General features: G+C 34.2%; 2 protein-coding genes across 2 annotated transcripts; one reads left to right on the plus strand and one right to left on the minus strand.

Moving 5' to 3' along the window:
* The first annotated feature begins 11,590 nt into the window (after positions 1 to 11,590).
* Positions 11,591 to 13,341, plus strand: LOC120086230 (glutathione S-transferase-like). Its single transcript, XM_039042776.2, has 3 exons — positions 11,591 to 12,340; positions 12,430 to 12,478; positions 12,562 to 13,341. Exons 1-3 carry the CDS (start codon positions 12,191 to 12,193, stop codon positions 13,005 to 13,007), a joined length of 645 nt encoding a protein of 214 aa, XP_038898704.1. The 5' UTR covers positions 11,591 to 12,190; the 3' UTR covers positions 13,008 to 13,341.
* Positions 13,342 to 13,830: 489 nt separating this feature from the next.
* LOC120086229 (glutathione S-transferase PARB-like) lies at positions 13,831 to 15,782 on the minus strand. The gene is made up of 3 exons (XM_039042775.2): positions 15,363 to 15,782; positions 15,236 to 15,284; positions 13,831 to 14,473 (listed from the first exon to the last, which is right to left on the minus strand). The coding sequence occupies exons 1-3, from the start codon at positions 15,510 to 15,512 to the stop codon at positions 14,022 to 14,024; spliced, it is 651 nt and encodes a 216-aa protein (XP_038898703.1). The 5' UTR covers positions 15,513 to 15,782; the 3' UTR covers positions 13,831 to 14,021.
* Positions 15,783 to 19,426: the final 3,644 nt, after the last annotated feature.

Raw genomic sequence — 19,426 nt, forward strand, 5'->3', positions numbered from 1 at the left:
ACCGAGGAAGTCTTTGTGCTCGTGTTCGTTCTTGTTCAAAGTTTTCTTGAAGAAACTCTTCAAGTCATTCGTGTGTTGTTCGAGGGAATCTTGAAGAAAAGTCTTCAAAGATAAGGTTTCTAAAACCTTTTGTTAGTATGATGTAATTTACAAATAAATGCGTATTTTGTTTCTTTGTTTTACTGTAAAATTTATATTCAATGAAAAATGGGATTTGGGACATTCTTGCTTTCACTTACGGTTCCCTTCAGTTTGGGTTCCTTCAATTAGTATCAGAGCCAGGTTGTTGGTTATCTGATCCCAAATTCCATATTTTATGTTGAATCGATTTTACAGTGATGGTGGGTTTTACAAATTCTGCATCCTGTTTCATGTGATGAATGGTTATGAATGTGGTTTGTTTGATGGATGTTTATGAAGGAAATCTAAATAGAGATCTCCATAAGCGGAAGCAAGATCTTTCCAAGCCATTGTGCAAGAATAAATGCATTCACAAACATACAAGAATAATTATACATTATAAAGAAAATTACAACATGCTATCTTAACTAAATACAACAGGAATTGAGAGATATACCTTAAAGAACTCTTCTTCTGGAAATCTCTCGCTCTTGTGGACAATGACACAACAATATCTCGCTCTCATGAGCAATCGCACAGTAATATCTCGCTCTCGTGAGCAATTGCACAACAATATCTCGCTCTCATAACCAATCGTCTAGCCAACCACTCATTGTTGTTACAATCACGAACAATCTACTCCTTGAATAACAACCCTTCGACACAACCACTCGGCAACCTTGATATTCTCGAAGTGAGAATCCAGGAGTTGTGGGCTCTGTGTGAATTTGGTAGAGGGAAGAAGGAAGAAAATGATCAAACTACACGATCAAGTGGGGGAAAGGTTTTGTCTATCGCTTAGACTGAGAGTACTTGATCGTTTAGTAAATCTCACTCTTGTGAGAATCGTCTAGCCAATCGTCTAGTAAATCTCGCTCGATCGTTTAGTCTTTCGCTCAATTGTTTACACGATTGTTTAGCAAATCTCGCTCGATCGTTTAGTATCTCGCTCAATTCTTTACACTATCGTTTAGTCTCTCTCTCGCTAGAGGGCTATCGTGTAGTCTCTCATGAGTAAATGATTAGCAATTCACTAAATGAAGTGATCGTTCAGAAAATGAAAACTCTTTTAATTTTATCCTTTAGTTATTCAAAATTGAAATAAACCTCACACATGCACCATTAATGGAGAAACTTGAATCCATTAAGCTACCAAGGAGACCTTATGAACCTGTAGCTTGAAGCTCCAACAGTAGGTGAATAAATGATGAAACTCTTTAATCACGAAATCCACCATCCGTTAACTGTCGGGCACTTCACTAAAGACCAACAGCTGCACTCTTTGCACTACAGATATATTTCTATGTTCATATAACCAATCAACAGTGTGATGACCCTTCACAAATCGCTCATAAGTATAGTTGGGCCAATTTACTGTTTTTCCCCTGTAGCTACATCTAACTCCTTAAGTACCACTGATTCCTCTAATGAACAATAAGTCATAGTCCTACTATGACCGAGTCCTCTCTTTCAAAGAGAGGGTATGACCATTATGTTTAAGAACTGGAATCAGCTCTTAAGGGAGCAATTTATCTACTTGCCCTTGCTTCGAGGAAGAAGTGAATTCTGTCTTGGTTGCTGAGTTCCCAGCTCCCTAATCAGACGAATCCCCAAAATGGTAGGCTTGTTGAGTTAGCAATCAAGCCACTCTCACCCATACTAATCAAATGACCACCCTTATAGGCAGAAGTTCCCAACTCACTTAGGGTTAAGGTCGTGTCACCTATGGTTATTTTAGTGAAATGTAAGTCTCAATTATCAACGACGTTATATAAAGAGACTAATCATTTCTTGGTTCGGTCTTATACAAACTATTTATATAGGATACTCCCGCTCTCATGTCTCCACATGAATAGTCAGGATCAGATCATTTGTAGCACTTTACAACACTTATAACATCTACAAAGCGGGTCGTATCTGTAGTGTCACCAGGAAAAGGTATCCATCCTTTATCCTTATATTACAGACCATTTAGGTTATTACTTAAGGCATGATTCTCTTGTATGTCTCACATACATGCTTAAGTTACATGAATAACCAAGGATCTTAATTTATTGGATTTGAGTAAATGCATATAAAATAACACTTATTTTATTAATAACAACGTGTGTACAAAAATATTTACAAACTACGAGACCACCGAGAGAATTAGGACACTAATCCCAACAATCTCCCACTTGTCCTAATGCCCCGAGAGACTAATGTACAATACATAAAAAAAGTACAATATACAATAAACTAGAGCATACTCTATACCCCAATATCATCTCCCACTTGCCCTAGACAAGGTGTCGCATGTCCCGTAGACCCAGACTCTTCAGATGACCTTTGAACACTTTAGCTGTGAGAGCCTTTGTAAACGGATCATAAACGTTGTGCTCCGATGCGATCTCCGTGACAATCACATCACTGCGATGCACAATCTCTTTGATCAAATGGTACTTCCGTTCAATATGCTTGCCTCTTTGGTGACTCCGAGGTTCCTTAGAATTTGCCACAGCTCTGCTGTTATCACAATAGAGAGTAATTAACAAAGACATATTTGGAACAACTTCTAAATCTGTAAGGAACTTCCTAAGCCAAATAACCTCTTTTGCAGCTTCACAAGCGACTATGTATTCGACTTCCATAGTAGAGTCTGTGATGCATCCCTGCTTGATGTTTCATCAAACTACAGCCCCTCCATTCAGAGTGAACACTGACCCTGATGTTGATTTCCGAAAATCTCTATCAGTCTGAAAGTCAAAGTCTGTGTATCCTGTAAGAATCAAATCCTTATCTTCATACACGAGCATATAGTCCATCTTTCTCCGAAGATACTTGAGGATCATTTTAACCGCCGTCCAGTGATCTAATCCTGGATTGGACTGATATCGACTGACAATCCCTACTGCATAGCAAATGTCAGGTCTAGTACATAACATTGCACACATAAAGCTTCCAACAGTTGAAGCATAAGGAATCCGTCTCATTTTCCAACCTCTTGAGGTGTCTTAGGACACTGTTCTTTAAACAAAATAATTCCATGCCTGAAGGGTAAAAACCCCTCTTGGAATTTTGCATCGAATACCTGGTCAACATCTTGTCAATGTATGATGCCTAAGATAAGGCCAACCTTTTGTTCTTACGATCCCAAATGATCTGGATCCCTAGAATAAACTACGCCTCTCCTAAATCTTTCGTTTGGAATTGGACGGCTAGCCACATTTTAATGTTAGTCAGAAAACCTACATCATTTCCAATGAGTAGGATATCATCCATATACAACACCAGGAAAGCTATTAAGCTATTGATGATTTTCTTGTAAATACAAGCCTCATCAACATTCTGATCAAAGCTAAATGACTTGATTGCACTATCAAATCTAATGTTCCAAGATCTAGATGCTTGTTTCAACCCATAATGGACCTATTAAGCTTGCAAACCTTTTTCTCTTGATACGGAACAATGAATCCCTCTAGTTGAGCCATGTAGATGGTCTTCTCAAGATTACCATTCAGAAAGGCAGTCTTGACGTCCACTTGCCATATCTCATAATAATAAAATGTGGCTATGGACAGGAGAATCCTGATAGACTTCAACATGACAACAAGTGAGAAAGTTTCTTCATAGTCCACTCCCTCAACTTGGGTATAACCCTTTACCACGAGTCTAGCCTTAAAGGTCTGTATCTTTCTATCTACACCTCATTTTCTCCTGTAGATCCACTTACACCCTATAGGTTTTACTTCGTCAGGTTGATCCACAAGTTCTTAGACAGAATTGAAGTACATAGACTCCATTTCCTGATTCATGACTTTAATCCACCCATCTTTGTCAACATCCTTCATTGCTTACTTATAAGACAATGGATCCTTAATTCCATCATCAGATATGATGTTTTGGGCTTTAGTCAATCCCATGTAGCGTTCCGGTGGGTTCGTAACCCTCCCACTATGTCGAGGCAGTCTCAACTCTTGAAATGGTTGACTAGATGAACCGACATCAACAACTCTTGTTGATCTATCAGTCTGTTCAACAACTCTTGTAGAACTCTCAGTAGTCTCACTAGAAATCTCATTTAAAATAAGCTTGCTTCGTGATTTATGATCCCTGATGTGGTCTTCTTCCAAGAAGATAGCATTTGTCGATACAAACACCTTGTTCTCACTTAAATCATAGAAGTATCCACCCCATTTATGCATGATATAACTCATCTCTGCAAAATAAGAGTAAAAACACCATTAAAGATTTAACTATCTTCGAATAACCCTAGAGAGAAGCTAAGAGAAAAACAAGAGAGAAGAGAAGAATAGTTTACTTGATTGAATCGATTTTTGAGGTACCACTTCCTAATTAGCTGAAGAGTAATTCTTAACTCTACACGTGTGATCAGATTAATTTGGAATCGTGACCTCCTTTCAACCAAGTTCTTCACCTACCTCAAGTCCGTGAACTTCATAAACTTGGTTTCATTGGGCCTAAAAAAAATAACACAATAAAGCCCAACAAAACTAGTATCAAAGCTTGAAGATCATCAGGTTAGCTTTTCTTAAAGCATCAAGATATTCAAGAAGGCAATTCTTGGTTATTCAAGACTAAGTTTCAAATCTAATAATGGCTGTTGCAAGATTTGAAATAGAAAAGTTTGATGGAAAGAGTGATTTTGGCTTATGAAAATCCAAAATCAAGGCAATTTTCAGACAACAGAAAGCCCACAAAGCCCTTTTGGACCTATCTACTCTGCTCCCCTACGATAACAACCCAAGAAAGGGGAGATATGGAACTTATAGCTTATGGAACACTAGTTCTCAACCTCAGTGACAACATCTTGAGATAAGTAAATGACCAAGACACAACTTATAAAATGTGAACCAAGTTGGAAGGTCTTTATACTACAAGAGATCTACCTAACAAGATGTTTTTAAGAGAGAAACTCTTCACATTTAAGATGGATTCTGTTAAAAACACTATTTGACAATTTGGATGAGTTTAAGAAGATAGTTTCTGAGTTCAAGAGCCTTGGTGAAAAGATTGGTGATGAAAATGAAACTTTTTTCCTGTTGAACTCTCTACCTAAAGTCTATAAGGAGGTAAAAAAATGCTTTGAAATATGGCAAGAGTCGATCACCGCTGATGCCATTATTTCAGCATTAAGAACTAGAGAATTGGAGTTTCAAGTCGTCAAGAAGGAACAGCCTAATGCATAAGGGTTGTTTGTCAAAGGCAAGAACAGAAAAAAACTACTCTAAAGGTGCCAAAAATCAACTTAGTGAAGAACACAAGCCTAAAACTAAACCAAGGTATAACTACTATAAGAAGAAATGACATCTTATGAGAGATTGTTATAGTCTAAAAAGAAAAAATCAAGAGAAAGAGAATGATCAAAAGGGAAAATAGCCTGAAGCCTCTATGGTTGAAGGTTCATACATCTATTCTAATGCCTTAGTCTCTACAAGGAACAAAACCACCCATATAAGCCCTTTAGGGAAGCATGATTGGGTACTTGACTCTGGTTGTACAATATGACTCCTTTCAAACCCTAGTTCAACACCTATAAGAATTTGAATGGAGAACTGGTGTATATGGGGAACAATAAAGCTTGTATGATTAAGGGAATTGGTTCAGTATCCCTAAAACTAAGAGATGGATCAGTCAAGTTTCTTAAAAATATGAAACATGTACCCTTACTCAAGAGAAATTTGATATCTCTGGGTATGCTAGATTCCATGGGGTGTGAATACAGGGGAAAGAATGGAATACTAGAATTTATTAAGGATTCTAAGATGGTCTTGGTTGGTGAGAAGGTAAATGACCTTTATATTGTTAGAGAAGTAGAAATGATGACTGGAGCCTATATTATTTCTACAACAACCTTGGCAGAAGCAGACTTATGGCACAAAAGGCTGTCACATATCAGTGCTAAAGGGATACAAGCTTTATCTAAGTAGGGTATATTGCCCAAAGGGATAGTGAACACCTTTCCTTCTGTGAACACTGCATTTTAGGAAAAATTACTAGACAGGGCTTCACAAAATCTCAGCATACTACCAAAATAATACTTGACTATGTTCATTCGGAATTATGGAGCCCATCCTCTAGCCTTAGTGACTCAAGGTACTTTCTAACCTTAGCAGATGATTTTTCTAGGAAAAGTTTGATATACTTCTTAAAAACTAAGGATCAAGTTTTTGGAAAGTTTAAAGAATGGAAAATAATGATATAAACTCAGACATCTAAAAGGTTAAAGTACTTTAGAACTGACAATGGACTTGAGTTTTATAATGAAGATTTTGACAAGTTTTGTAGTGAGAATGGAATAACAATACATAGGATTATGAGGTACATACCTCAATAGAATAGGGTTGCTGAGAGGCTAATAGAACAATAATGGAAAAGGTAAGGTGTTTGTTATCTGATGCTATTCTAGGTAAAAACTTTTAGGCAGAAGCCGCAACCTATATTGTCTACACCCTAAATAGGTGCCACATATATCTCTAGAGTTACGTACCCTTGAAGAGAAGTGATCTAATCCTCCTCCTAATCTAGATACCCTTAAGGTATTTGGGTGTGTGGGGTTTGTGCACCAAAACAAAGGAAAATTGAAAGTTAGGGTTGCTAAGTGCATGTTTGTTGGCTTCACTGAGAGAGTCAAGGGATTTAGAATGTGGCATCTAGCTGAGAAAAGATTCATTATCAGTAGAAACATCACTTTCAGAGAAGAAAATATGCTCATACAAAAAGAGGAGAAATCAAGGGATAAATCTGATACCTTCACCATAGGAATTGAGGTGGAGATAGCCACCGAGCAACCAACAAAACCTAACTTACCTAGTGACTCAAAAGAAGAAGAGGAAGGGACAGGAGAACAGATGGAAACCATAAATATTCAACCTGATTTGAGTCAATATGCCTTAGCAAGGGACATGCAAAGAAGAATTATAAATTCTCCAGCCATGTATACTAAAATGAACTACATGAACTTAGTGCTTAATGTTGTAGTAGCTCATACTGACCATGAACCATCTACCTTTGAAGAGGCCACAAGTGGTCCCATTGCAAAGAGTTGGATTGAAGCCATGAATAAGGAAATGCATTCATTAAATATGGGACTTGGTCTTTGGCTCCTCTTCCAAAAGGATATAAGCCTATTTCTTCTGAATAGATATTCAAACTCAAAGATGGAGTGTATCCAAATTATAAACCTAGGTATAAAGCAAGGTTGATTGCTAAGGGTTTCACACAAAGGGTGGACATAGATTACTCAGAGATATTTTCTCCAGTGGTTAAACAAACTTTTATTAGACTCCTATTGTATTTGGTTGCTGAAGACAATTTAGAACTAGATCAACTAGATGTAAAGATTTATTTTTTTACATAGCCATCGAGAAGAAACAATCTATATGATGCAATCAAAGGGGTTTAAAGTCAAACGGAAGGAAATTCTCTACTGCCTACTTAATAAGTAAATCTATGGACTTAAATAGTCCCCAAGGTGCTGGTATAAAAGGTTTAATGACTATATCTCTAGCATTGGATTTAAAAGGAGCTCATATGACATATGTGTGTATGTGAACACAACCTTCTATAAGTATAGAGTGTACTTACTCATATATGTGGATGGTATGTTACTGGCGGGGAAGTCCAAGCAAGAATTAACTCATGTCAAAGATCTCCTAAAGAGAGAGTTTGACATGAAGGAATTGGGTCAGGCAAGTAAGATCTTAGGGATTGAAATCCTGAGAAACAGAGAAGAACCAACCTTAAACATTAATCAAAACAACTATTGTGAGAAAATACTAAGAAGGTTTCATCTAAATGATGCAAAACCAGTATCCTTACTCATAGCTCAACACTTTAAACTGTCTTTAACTAATTCTCAAAAGGAAACAACACTTTGGGGTTTAAAGCAGAAAATCAACACCAAAGGCGCAAGTTCATTCGGTGCATGAAAGAATTGAAACAATTGAACCCTGAATACCTTGAATATTTTTCAGATATTGACTTGGAAAAATGGACAATCACATGACGGTGGGTACCGCTATGGGTGGATGACAAGCAATTCAGCTGAACGTATGAATGGTGTTTTCAAAGGTATTAGAATGTTACCAATTACTTCTTTGGTTAGGCTAACATTTTATCGCACAATACTGTATTTTGAACATCGAAGACAAGAAATCAGTGAAGCACTTGATCGTGGGGACATGTATACAGAATATGCCCTAAGAAAACTTAAGAGGTGGGAAAAATGAGCATCTGCATATACGGTGACATCTATTGACAGAGAAAATCAAACTTTTGAAGTACAGACTGAAATAAGTATGATTTCTCCCTATAAAGGACAACACACCCAAGTTTTGAGCTTGAAAGAAGAAACATGTTCTTATAATAAGTAGCAGTCATTCAAGATTCCATACTCTCATGTAAATGCAGTTTGTAATTACATGCATTTGATATACATACCACTTATTGATGAATGCTACAAATTGTCCAATTTCAAGTGATGTTATGAAGGTCGCTTCCATCCAATAAAACACCCAGATTATTGGCCATAATTATCAGTTACAGAAGTTCGTCCAAATGCGAACTTACTAAGAGAACAGGGTTGGCCAAAAAGTACGTGTATTCATAATGAAATGGATTGGAGATAGGCAAGCCAAAAAGTTCGATGTATAATTTGCAAGAGAGAAGGACATAACAGACGTACTTGTCCACAACGTACATTAGGTGTTTCGTCTTCGGGTCATTAGGTGTATCTTTTATATACTTATATTTTTTTATGTAATTGTATATTTTATGTACTTGTATTTTTCATGTACTTGTATTTTTCATGTACTTATATTTTTTTTTATGTAATTGTATATTTTATATACTTGTATTTCTCATGTAATTGTATCTTTTATGTACTTATATTTTTTATGTAATTGTTTCATTTTATGTAATTGTACTTTTTATGTAATGAATTTATTTTTCATGTAATTGTATCTTTATTGTACATTTTATGTATCTTTTATGTGATGGATTTTATTGTAATGTAATTTGAACTTTTTAGGTAATGGAGCCTGATCCTTCTAATCCTTTACAATTATATCAACAAAATACGCATCGTTCTCAGTCGGTATGGGATTGTTCTTCTACATTAGTTTTGAGTTGTCAAAGAAGGGAGGCATCTTCACAACATACTATCCCATTTGATCACCGCATTATTCCCTACGTTGAACATGCAGGTTTTCTTGGAGTTGCACAAATCGGATTTATCTAACTTGATTGACACCTTATTACTACTCTAGTTGAGTATTGGAGACCAGAAACCCACATGTTTCACCTGCCTTGTGGGGAATGTACAATCACGTTGTAGGATGTTGTCATACAGTTTGGGTTACGAGTGGAGCAACTATTGACAGGTTCACTACAATATGACTGGAAGAATGTTGGTGAAGAGCTCTTAGGCATTCTACCAGATGATCTGAAAGGCTCAAGATTGAGTATCCCCTGGTTGGCATCCCAGTTTCTAGAATTACCTCCATATGTCGACAACATCAGCATACATAGGTATGCACGAGCATACATTATGCAACTTATTGGAGGATTTTTGTTCGCTAACAAGTCAAATACTCTAGTGCATCTCATGTTCCTCCTATACTATCTGATTTCGAGCATGTTGGTACGCTCGTGGGGTGGTGCATGTCTTGCATGGTTGTATAGAGAACTTTGTCGGGCTACCAATGCATAAACGTTGAAAATAGCGGGGTCACTGATACTACTACAGGTATGGGCTTATGATAGATTTCCAATTATAGAACAGTTACAGGCTCCAGATCATTGTCCACTTAGTATCGGGTATTATTTTATTTATATATTTATTTCATTATCGTTTTATGTAAGAATATAAATTAATTGTATTTTTTATAATTTTAGATGGAGTGGTGTATTAGCTGCCTCTGAATAGTCAACAAATATGTTGCTCGTGTACTGAAAAGTATTTGATAGACTGATGCACAATCAGGTAACAAATGTGTATATAAATGAATATTTAAAACATTTTGGATGTATACTTATCTTCTTTTTTTTGTCAGATTATTTGGATGCCATACCACAACAGATTTGGTCATCCCTACCTAATTCCTGTCGTGATGGTGAGGACATTTGGTTGACCGTTAGCTCTCTTATATGGTTCCATATAGTAGAGTGGCATCATCCAGATCGTGTGTTGAGACAGTTCGGTTTGCGACAAACGATACCTTCGTTGTCCTATACACTCCCAATACTACACTAGATTAATTTGAGAGGTAAGCATGACCAAGACTGACGTCAAATCCACGTGGAATATATATCCTATTGACATGGATGACATGATCGTTGTGCACAAGGAGAATTAAAAAATGGGTCAGGTGTATCAGATGACTACTTTTCCTGGTACGATTCAATCACGAGGCGATTTATCACACCTGACGACGCTTACTATTACTGCATGGTAAGAGATTTAAAATCAGACATTTTCCATATATATGATATGAATATTGTTTAATATTTATTTTTTTCATTGTATAGAATAATTTTATCGGATATGTACAATAATATTCAGTGCAGAACAACTTACAAGAGTTAGGTTCAATGTGTTAGCAAACATTGGTCAACATAGAAGGTATTATTCAATAAACAAGACGACTCAATGTTGCTAACATCGATTGAAGAGGTATTCGTTGTAGATGACAACGACAGCAGGGTGAACCTAATTTAGAGGGACACAAAGACAACCCCATGAGGGATAAGGGCCAGAGGGGCCGTTTTTAAATTTCATGTAAACTTTTATTTTCAAATTAAAAAACTAATTGTATATCTTCTTTAATATCATGAAATCTTTTTTTTTTATATGAATGCAAAATAATTATGTTTTCATTGTAGATTAAATATATAATTAAATTTAATAATGAATGAATTTGTGGACCCATTCCTAAAATCTTAATATTGTTGTACATCTCCAATTAAAAAAAATAATTAGTCAATCTTTTTTTTTTTTAAAAAAAATAATAAATCATGGACCGGGTCCACAATTATGGCAATCGTGGACTTGGTCCAAGAGTCTCCATGCGACCGGTCAACCAAGTCAGTTGACGTGGTGCTGGATTAAACGTTAATCGTGTACGAGCATGACAATCGTATACCCCATACACGATTTTAGTACCCTACTTTTGTCAATAGTTTCAATACCCACCTATTTTTAAAAATATTTTCTTATATACCCATTTTTGTTAATAGTTTGAAAAAATACTATATTTTTTTTTAACTAAATCCTTAAAAAAATAAAATAAAAATTTTAATAGTTTTAAAAACTGAAATTGAACAAGCATAAAACTTAAGATCTCATTTGATAATCATTTGGTTTTTTAATTTTTACTTTCGACAATTAAACCTATAAACACTCATTTGTGTCTGTACGAGCATGTGCGTGCGTGTAAAAAGTGGAATTGAATTTTCTATTTTTAAAACCGTTAGCAAATCTCAAAAACGAAAAAAAAAAAAAAAAACATGGTTAGAGTTTTCTGTTTTTAAAACTATTAACAAATCTCAAAAACGAAAAAAATGGTTTTCAAAAGTATGTTTTCCATTTTTAAAACACCCACTTTTCAAGGGCTTCACGTCTGGATAGGCAGGCCGAATGCCAACCATACTTTTTAGCACTGATGTAGCTAAACGAGAAAGCCCTGCTTGAGATCCTTTTTTATAGGCGCAGTCAAGAACCACCATGGTTGCAGCCATCGACTACCATACTTTCTATTTTTTTACGAATGACCTATTTACGAACGTATTTATGATTGATCACTGACGAGATTGGGCACTTGTAAGAGGTGATTCCGAGATTTGTACAAAAACCTATCATAATTCCAGAGTCTTCTCGATTACACCCACAACAGAATATTCTCACCAAAATCACTTTTCCCATTATAAGACTTTCCGCCATTAATCACTTAAAAACCTCATCTCTTGATTTCTATATAATTCTTCATTTCAGTTCACAAACCCACTTCCATTTCTAATCACTCTCTACTTATAATAATAATCTTCCTTCTCAATCCCTCCCCAAGTTTCAATGGCCAGCATCAAAGTCCATGGAGTTGCCCTTTCCACACCCACATGCAAGGTTCTAGCTTGTCTCTATGAAAAAGACCTCGAATTCGAGTTTATCAATGTCAAAATGCACGAAGGAGAACATAAGAAACCCCCCTTTCTCTCCATCAATGTAAATTTCCAACTATTTCCCATGCCCTGTCTTTCTTTTAATTTTCATGGGTTTTTGTTGATTTGATTTTATTTGTGATCTGATTGTAGCCTTTTGGTCAAATTCCTGGATTCCAAGATGGGGATTTGACACTTTTTGGTAAAATTCTAAACCGATCCTCTTTAAAACACGGTTGTTTGTGATTATGCACACAAGATGTTTGATGAATTGTCTATATATAGAATCCAGGGCAATCACGCAGTATATCTCAGCAAATTATGCTAATAAAGGAACCCAATTGATTCCCCAAGACCTACAGAAAGCAGCTACGGTATTAACATGGATTGAAGTGGAGAGCCATCATTTTGATCCACCAGCTTCGAAACTTGTGTATGAGCTGTGTTTGAAGCCAAAGCTTGGGTGGGGTGAGACAGATGTTGCAGTGGTTGAGCAAAAGGAAGCTGAGTTAGCTAAAGTTCTTGATATCTATGAAAAGAAGTTGGTTCAATCCAAGTACTTGGGAGGGGAGTCCTTCAGTTTGGCTGATCTGCACCATATCCCAGCCTTAGGATCCTTGTTGGAGACACAGACCAAGAAACTGTTTGAATGTCGGCCCCATGTCAATGCTTGGGTGGCTGATATCATGGCTAGGCCGGCTTGGGCTAAGGTGCTTGCTTTGCGTAAGTAATGGATCGTTTTGACTTTGCAGATGAGGCCTTCACTAGATCATGATAAAGGTTTTATCAAAATGTTGTGTGATTGTCTTTTGCTTTGGGTGTGTTGTAATAAATTGGTTTGTGTAATATGTTGTTCAATGTTTTGTTGATCTAACGTTTTCTTTTTTAATGCTTAGGTGAGGTGTCACTTCGACACCTCGTGGGTGGATGATGGTATATGTTTTAATTGTTGAGATATGGTTAGGTTGAACCCGTTAAAGACATATATTTGATCAAATGGTTAGGTACATGAGTTTTTTATTCCCACATATTGAATAAAATTGTTAATATTTTAAGTTTAAAAAATCACTTTTTGTTCCTATATTTTCATGGAAGTACACTTTTAATTTCGTAACAAAAACCAATTCAATCCTTATGCCTTACAATTTATAATAGTCTCGTTTGTGTAAAACACTATTGAGGTTTAGTTTTTTTTTTTTTTTTTTTTTTAATGAATTTTGATTGTTAAACTGGTTAAGAATTAAATATCTTTATAAATTATAAAGACTAAGTTGGTTACCTAATCAAAATTGATAATTAAGTTTGACTTTTTCATGATAAGAGCTAAATTGTTACAAATTTAAGAATATAGTGAATAAATTGTTACATGGACAAAATTAGAACAAAATTAAAAGCACAAAAACTAAATTTTTATACTTCAAGATTCAGAGTCCGAATCGTTTAAGGATCAAAGTAATTTTTAATCATATTTTAATGTTGGTCATAAGTTCAATAAATTTAAACTTGTTTGACAGTCAGAAACAAACAAATTATCAACATTACCCAAAGGGGAACTTTGTGAGCCAAGGCAATTATTTCCATTTTCATACATCCATGATGAGAAACAAAAACAAACTACACCCATGAAGCAAAAGTACTTAGGGTAAAAGTGACCAAAACATTTATTTTTTTTTACCCTAAGCACCATTTACAAGCCAACAACAAAACAAAAACTACCTGTTCATGTTGGTATAGTACCAAAGCTCTTAACTCTGATTGCGCAAGGCAACAACCTTAGCCCACGAAGGCCTTGCAGTGATCTCGGCCACCCAAGCATTGACACGTGGCCGTGACTCGAACAGCTTCTTCGATGGCGTCATGGACAAATAGCTCACATTGGGGATATGGTGCAAATCCGCCAAACTGAACTCATCCCCAGCCAAGAACTTGTTTTTGCTAAGCTGATTCTCGTAGATGTCAAGAACTTTCCCCAGCTTGGTTTCGTTCTCCGCCACTGCTGCAGGATCGGTTTCACCAAGCCCAAATTGGGGCTTGACTAGATGCTCGAATGATAAAGCCACCGCCGGTGGGTCGTAATGGTGGCCCTCCACTTCGATCCATGTCAATATGATCGCCGCTTTCTTTGGGTCGTCGGAGATCAATTGGGTTCCCTTGCTGGCGTAGGCCTTGGCCAAGTATTGAGTAATGGCCCTTGATTCTACACAGGAAACATTTTTTTTATCCAACACCTTGAGCACAATCTATATTTTCAGAATAGAAACTTTTATTGGATTAAATACAAATTTTCTATTGCTTGCAAAGCTTTTGTCCATATTAGTCTTTGTATTTTATTTTCAAATTACGGTTTCAATACAACACTATACCCAATATATTTCTACACTCAATTTGAGCTTAGCTAACTGAATAAGACATTAATTACTATTTCATGAGTCTATGATAACGTAAATGAACATTTTGAAAGTACCTAACCAGAATGAACAAGTATATGATCAAAATAGTATCTAAACATACTTGACTAAACTGCAAACAAAAATTTCCTTAACGTCATTTTGTTTCACAAATACCCTTGGTTCTTTTGGAAATTACAATATAATCATCGACTTTTTTAACCTAGAAGAGTGACAATAACTTAAAACGGTAGGACGAACTAAATATCAATTCTAGGTTGCCAACATACTATTTCAAATTCCAATTTCCATCCAAAATTTAAAAAGAATTTGGAAAGTCAAGAACTCAAAGAGTAAGGGTTTTTTTTTTAACAATTGTGGGTATCTTTTATAATTTAAACCAAAAGTTTTATCAAATCACCTTGAATCCTATTGATAGAGTAGGAACTAGATCTCTACCAAAAAATAATAATAATAATAACAATAATAAAGTAGGAACTATATTTGGGAATTTCATCAAACACGTTGAGTGCAAAAAAACATTTTCAGAGCGAAACAGAGCACTTAATTACCGAAAATGGTGAGATCCCCATCTTGAAACCCAGGAACTTGACCAAACGGCTGCAGAAATTCCATAAAAACTCATTAAAAAACAATCGAAAAAAATTCAGAAATTCACAATTAGAGAGAGATACTGACGTTAATGGAGAGAAAGGGATGTTTCTTGTGCTCGTTGTTTTTCATGTCCAGAAGAACGAACTCGTAATCGAGATCTTTCTCGTAAAGACAAGCGAGAATTCTAGCTGTGGCAGTGGAAATGGGGCTTCCATGGACTCTGATGCTCGCCATTATTCGAAGAAATTGAGATGGGTTTGAGTGGGGAAGAAGAATTTGTTGAAGGTTCTCTTATAGAGAATTGAATGAGGGAAGGATTAATTTGACATTGCTGAATCTCTTAGCGAAATGGGAAATCGATGGGGTCGTAGAACGCGGATCGTTAATGGCGGTCGATTTCAGATTCGCGGCTGATCAACTGTTTCATAAAGTTCTTTTTCTTTCTTTTCTCAAGAAACCCATAATTAGTATATGGATCAAAATCATGAAATTACAAAATGAGCTATTATTATTTTTATTTATTGGTTTAAATCCTATTTTTTTTTATGTAATTTAAATTTTATTCTATTTTGGTCTCTAAACTTTTAATACATCTATTCTAGTCTTTGAATTTTATAAAAAAGCTTACTTTGATCTCCGCTATTAAGATTCTATTAGCTCTTAAATGTAATAGTGAGATAATTAGTTTTGGATGATTAGGCTGCTAAATAAGTTAATCATGCTAAAAAATCTAAGTTTTTAATTTTGAATTAGGTGTAAAGCAATTTTCTATAAGAAATCTCAAAAATCATTTTGAGTCTAAAATTTTGGTGTCGTTATTTTAGCACGTTGGTAATTGATATTTTACTTAACCTTCATCCAACTCAACCCATGTTAGATACAATTTCATAACAGATTTCATCTTTAAAGAGTTGACATAATCTTAACAGTAGGGACCAAAATGAACACTTTTTTAAAATTTCAAGGACTAAAACAGATGTTTATTTTTAAAATTTCAAGGACTAAAACAGATGTTTATTTTTAAACCTTTAAGGACCAAAATAGAACAAGACTTAAAATTCAGGTACTAAAATAGAATTTAAACCTAATGTATTATTATTATTTTGTACCACTGGAGTAAAGATATTGTTTGTAGTCCTTGTACTTTCAAATTTGTGTCTCTTTGGTTCGTAATTTTATAATACATCTAATAGGTCATTGAGTTTTAAAACGTATCGAACAAGTTCATAAATCTGTATGACGACAATTTGTGTCCTAAGTACTTTACCCATCTTAATTATATTTAAAATTTATGGACCTATAAAATGCACAACTAAAAATTTAGAGCTAATTAAACACTAAATTTTAATTTGTATATAATATACCAATTTATTTAGAAAAAAAAATTGGATGTGTCATGAATTAGCTAAACACAAAATTAAAAGTTTCGGCTAATTAAAAATAGCATTACATCCTGATTATTACTCTCGATATTGATAATCATTTCATTTTTTAGTTTTTAATTTTTTTTCTTGTAATTTACTTACTATAGTTTCATCATTTCTAACAAAACACTTGAATTTTTGGCTAAATTCTAAAAAACAAAAACGAGTTTTAATTTTTTTTTTTAAATTTAGTTTAGTTTTTTAAAATAATCCTAAAAATTAAATAGCAAAACAAAGAAATTGATAGGTAAAAATAGTATTTGTAAACTTAATTTTCAAAAACTAAAAAATAAATGGTTATCAAATGTGACTTTATAAATTCATTAATATTTAAGGACCAATTAGATACATAATTAAGAGTTTAGATCCTTATTAAAATCTTGCTAAAATTAAAAAACAAATTTGATACAAAAGTTAAAATCTAGGGACTACACTTATTAATTAACCAAAGTTAATCAACATAAATGAATAAAAACAAGCATTATTGGATGATTAGTGGATAAAACTTGGATAATGGATGTTCCAATATCTTTTTGTCATTTCTTCCCCCATTTTCTTGCTTTTTTTAATCTTTTCAACTTTTTCTTACATTGAATCAATCATTTATTTTATATATGCTTGATATATATATGGATAAGATATCGATTTTTTATCTGGATCCAGTTGGTTCGTTTGATTTGTGCTTGAGTCGAATGATGAAAAATTATCATGTTCGATTCTTTGGGGGGATGGGCCCATAATAATTCACCTATTCTAATAATAAAAAAAAAAAAAAAAAAGAGATTTGAATGATCATGTATTAAGAGCTAAATTGGCTAAGGGTATGGTTCATAATTATTATGGAGAACCCGCATGGTCTAATGATCTTTTATATATTTTTCTAGTAGTAGTTCTAGGTACTATTGCATGTAATGTGGGCTTAGCGATTCTAGAACCATCAATGATTGGTGAACCCACAGACCCATTTACTGATCTCATCTTTTACGAAATCGATCCCCTTCCAATAAGTAGATTTGAAATTAAGATAAGGAATGACAAATATGAAAATAAGGGCCTCCATTGCCAAGATTTCGTGATGCCGAACTTATTCCTTTCAATTCTTGAGTCTCCGTGTCTACCATTCCATTTATCCATATTTTTATTGCTTCACAACTCATAATTGGATTGTTTTTTTATGCAAAAAATATTATAGTTGCTACAATGATATGACCAATATAACAATATCTTGACTGGTTGTTTTTTTAGATTCAGATAATGCGAAGCGATGAGTTGGTTATTAGTTTTATAATTATTAGTTCAGATTAGAAGGCATGTGTTGTTACGAAACTTCACCTTAATCAATAACCAAAATTTCATTAATATTAATAAAATAAAAACTCCCACCCGAAAAACTTCTAGAATATTCTCCCTTCCAATCTCAATTGCAAAAGTACTCTCTCAAAACTTTTATACTACTCACACCTTTTTCTCATTCTCAAACCTTTTATACTATTGACACCTTTTTCTCATTCTCAAACTAGAAAATACATAAAGGAATTTAACTAGAGTTAGCACATCCAAGTTTAAAGTATTATAACTAGGACAAGTTAAACCTAGAGGCATAGGTTCCTTTTATAAGCTTATAGTCCATCCCCATTCTTCAATTTAACCGATGTGGGACAAACTGCACTTCTAGTATTTTGCCAAAACCCAACCGTATAATATGTGTTACTCTACATCGAGCAACATGCATTGTCTCGTGCAAGTTTTGGTTGAAGATTTTTTCACGTGACTTGCCTTTTATTCTTGCAAAACAAATTTTTTTCGTTGAATAACTTTTCATGATTATTTTGTTGAGTATATATAGTTTCTTGTTTCCTTTTAGAGTTAGTCCTTTTGAAATAGAAGAGTGTGCGTATTAAGATGTTTTTAGAGATTATTAAAACATCAACCCTTATGCATTTTATTGTACCAAATTGAATTATTGACCTTTGTATCTTTATATCTGTGTTCTTGTTATTTGATATTAAGTTGTTTGGTTTATCACTTATTTTGTTAAGAAATTGTGCTTGACTACCGTACTAAAGTTTTAAAATTAGAATTGCTAACATATATTTAAATTCGATAGTTTGATGTATATTTGGATGAAGTTGAAAAGTATAGAAAAAAAATTACATACGTGACCCGGTCTAAGGGTAAAAATGATTTTTTCACCCTAACCTTTTACATTGATTTGACATTGTTAGTAATTTGTTTTTTGTTTCTCCCCTTTTTTTTTCTCCTTTTTCTCTCTCTCTCTCAAATAGGAGAAGAAAAAAACCATTTATAATTATAGATATTATAAAGAGGAAAAGATGGTTCACCTTATTTTTTGTTTGTTAATCTTGGAAAGGTTTTATTTGTGTAATTTAATCCTCAACTTTTAATGGCTTCTTTACAAAAATAATAACCAAATTTATAAACTCTATGATTTGTTGGTATTTGAAATGTATGTTTTTGTTTTTTTTTTTTTAAATGAAATTTATTAAACTCTACTTTCACTCTTTAAATTTATATTAAGTTGTCTATTTTCTACCAATATCTTCAAAAAGATAAAAATAAACTACAATTTGAAAATCTAAAGGAAGTGATTTTTTTAAAAAATTGTTTTCGTTTTTAGATTTTGAATAAGAATTCAGAGAGTTCTTTAATAAAAATAAAAATTATGAAAAAAAACTGAAAAGAAAAACCAGCATAACTTTTTTT

The sequence above is a fragment of the Benincasa hispida genome, chromosome 9 (assembly GCF_027475165.1).
Source record: "Benincasa hispida cultivar pf3 chromosome 9, pf3_genome.v1.1, whole genome shotgun sequence".
In the NCBI taxonomy this organism is placed as follows: domain Eukaryota; kingdom Viridiplantae; phylum Streptophyta; class Magnoliopsida; order Cucurbitales; family Cucurbitaceae; genus Benincasa; species Benincasa hispida.

What these genes read in the sequence shown, in the direction of transcription:
- LOC120086229 (XM_039042775.2), bottom strand. Translation starts at nt 15,512, where the DNA reads ATGGCGAGCATCAGAGTCCATGGAAGCCCCATTTCCACTGCCACAGCT. An exon ending in ATCCCTTTCTCTCCATTAAC is followed by an intron (nt 15,285 to 15,362) that starts GTCAGTATCTCT and finishes GAATTTCTGCAG; the next exon opens with CCGTTTGGTCAAGTTCCTGG. An exon ending in TGGGGATCTCACCATTTTCG is followed by an intron (nt 14,474 to 15,235) that starts GTAATTAAGTGC and finishes TTTCCTGTGTAG; the next exon opens with AATCAAGGGCCATTACTCAA.
- LOC120086230 (XM_039042776.2), top strand. Translation starts at nt 12,191, where the DNA reads ATGGCCAGCATCAAAGTCCATGGAGTTGCCCTTTCCACACCCACATGC. An exon ending in CCCCCTTTCTCTCCATCAAT is followed by an intron (nt 12,341 to 12,429) that starts GTAAATTTCCAA and finishes ATCTGATTGTAG; the next exon opens with CCTTTTGGTCAAATTCCTGG. An exon ending in TGGGGATTTGACACTTTTTG is followed by an intron (nt 12,479 to 12,561) that starts GTAAAATTCTAA and finishes GTCTATATATAG; the next exon opens with AATCCAGGGCAATCACGCAG.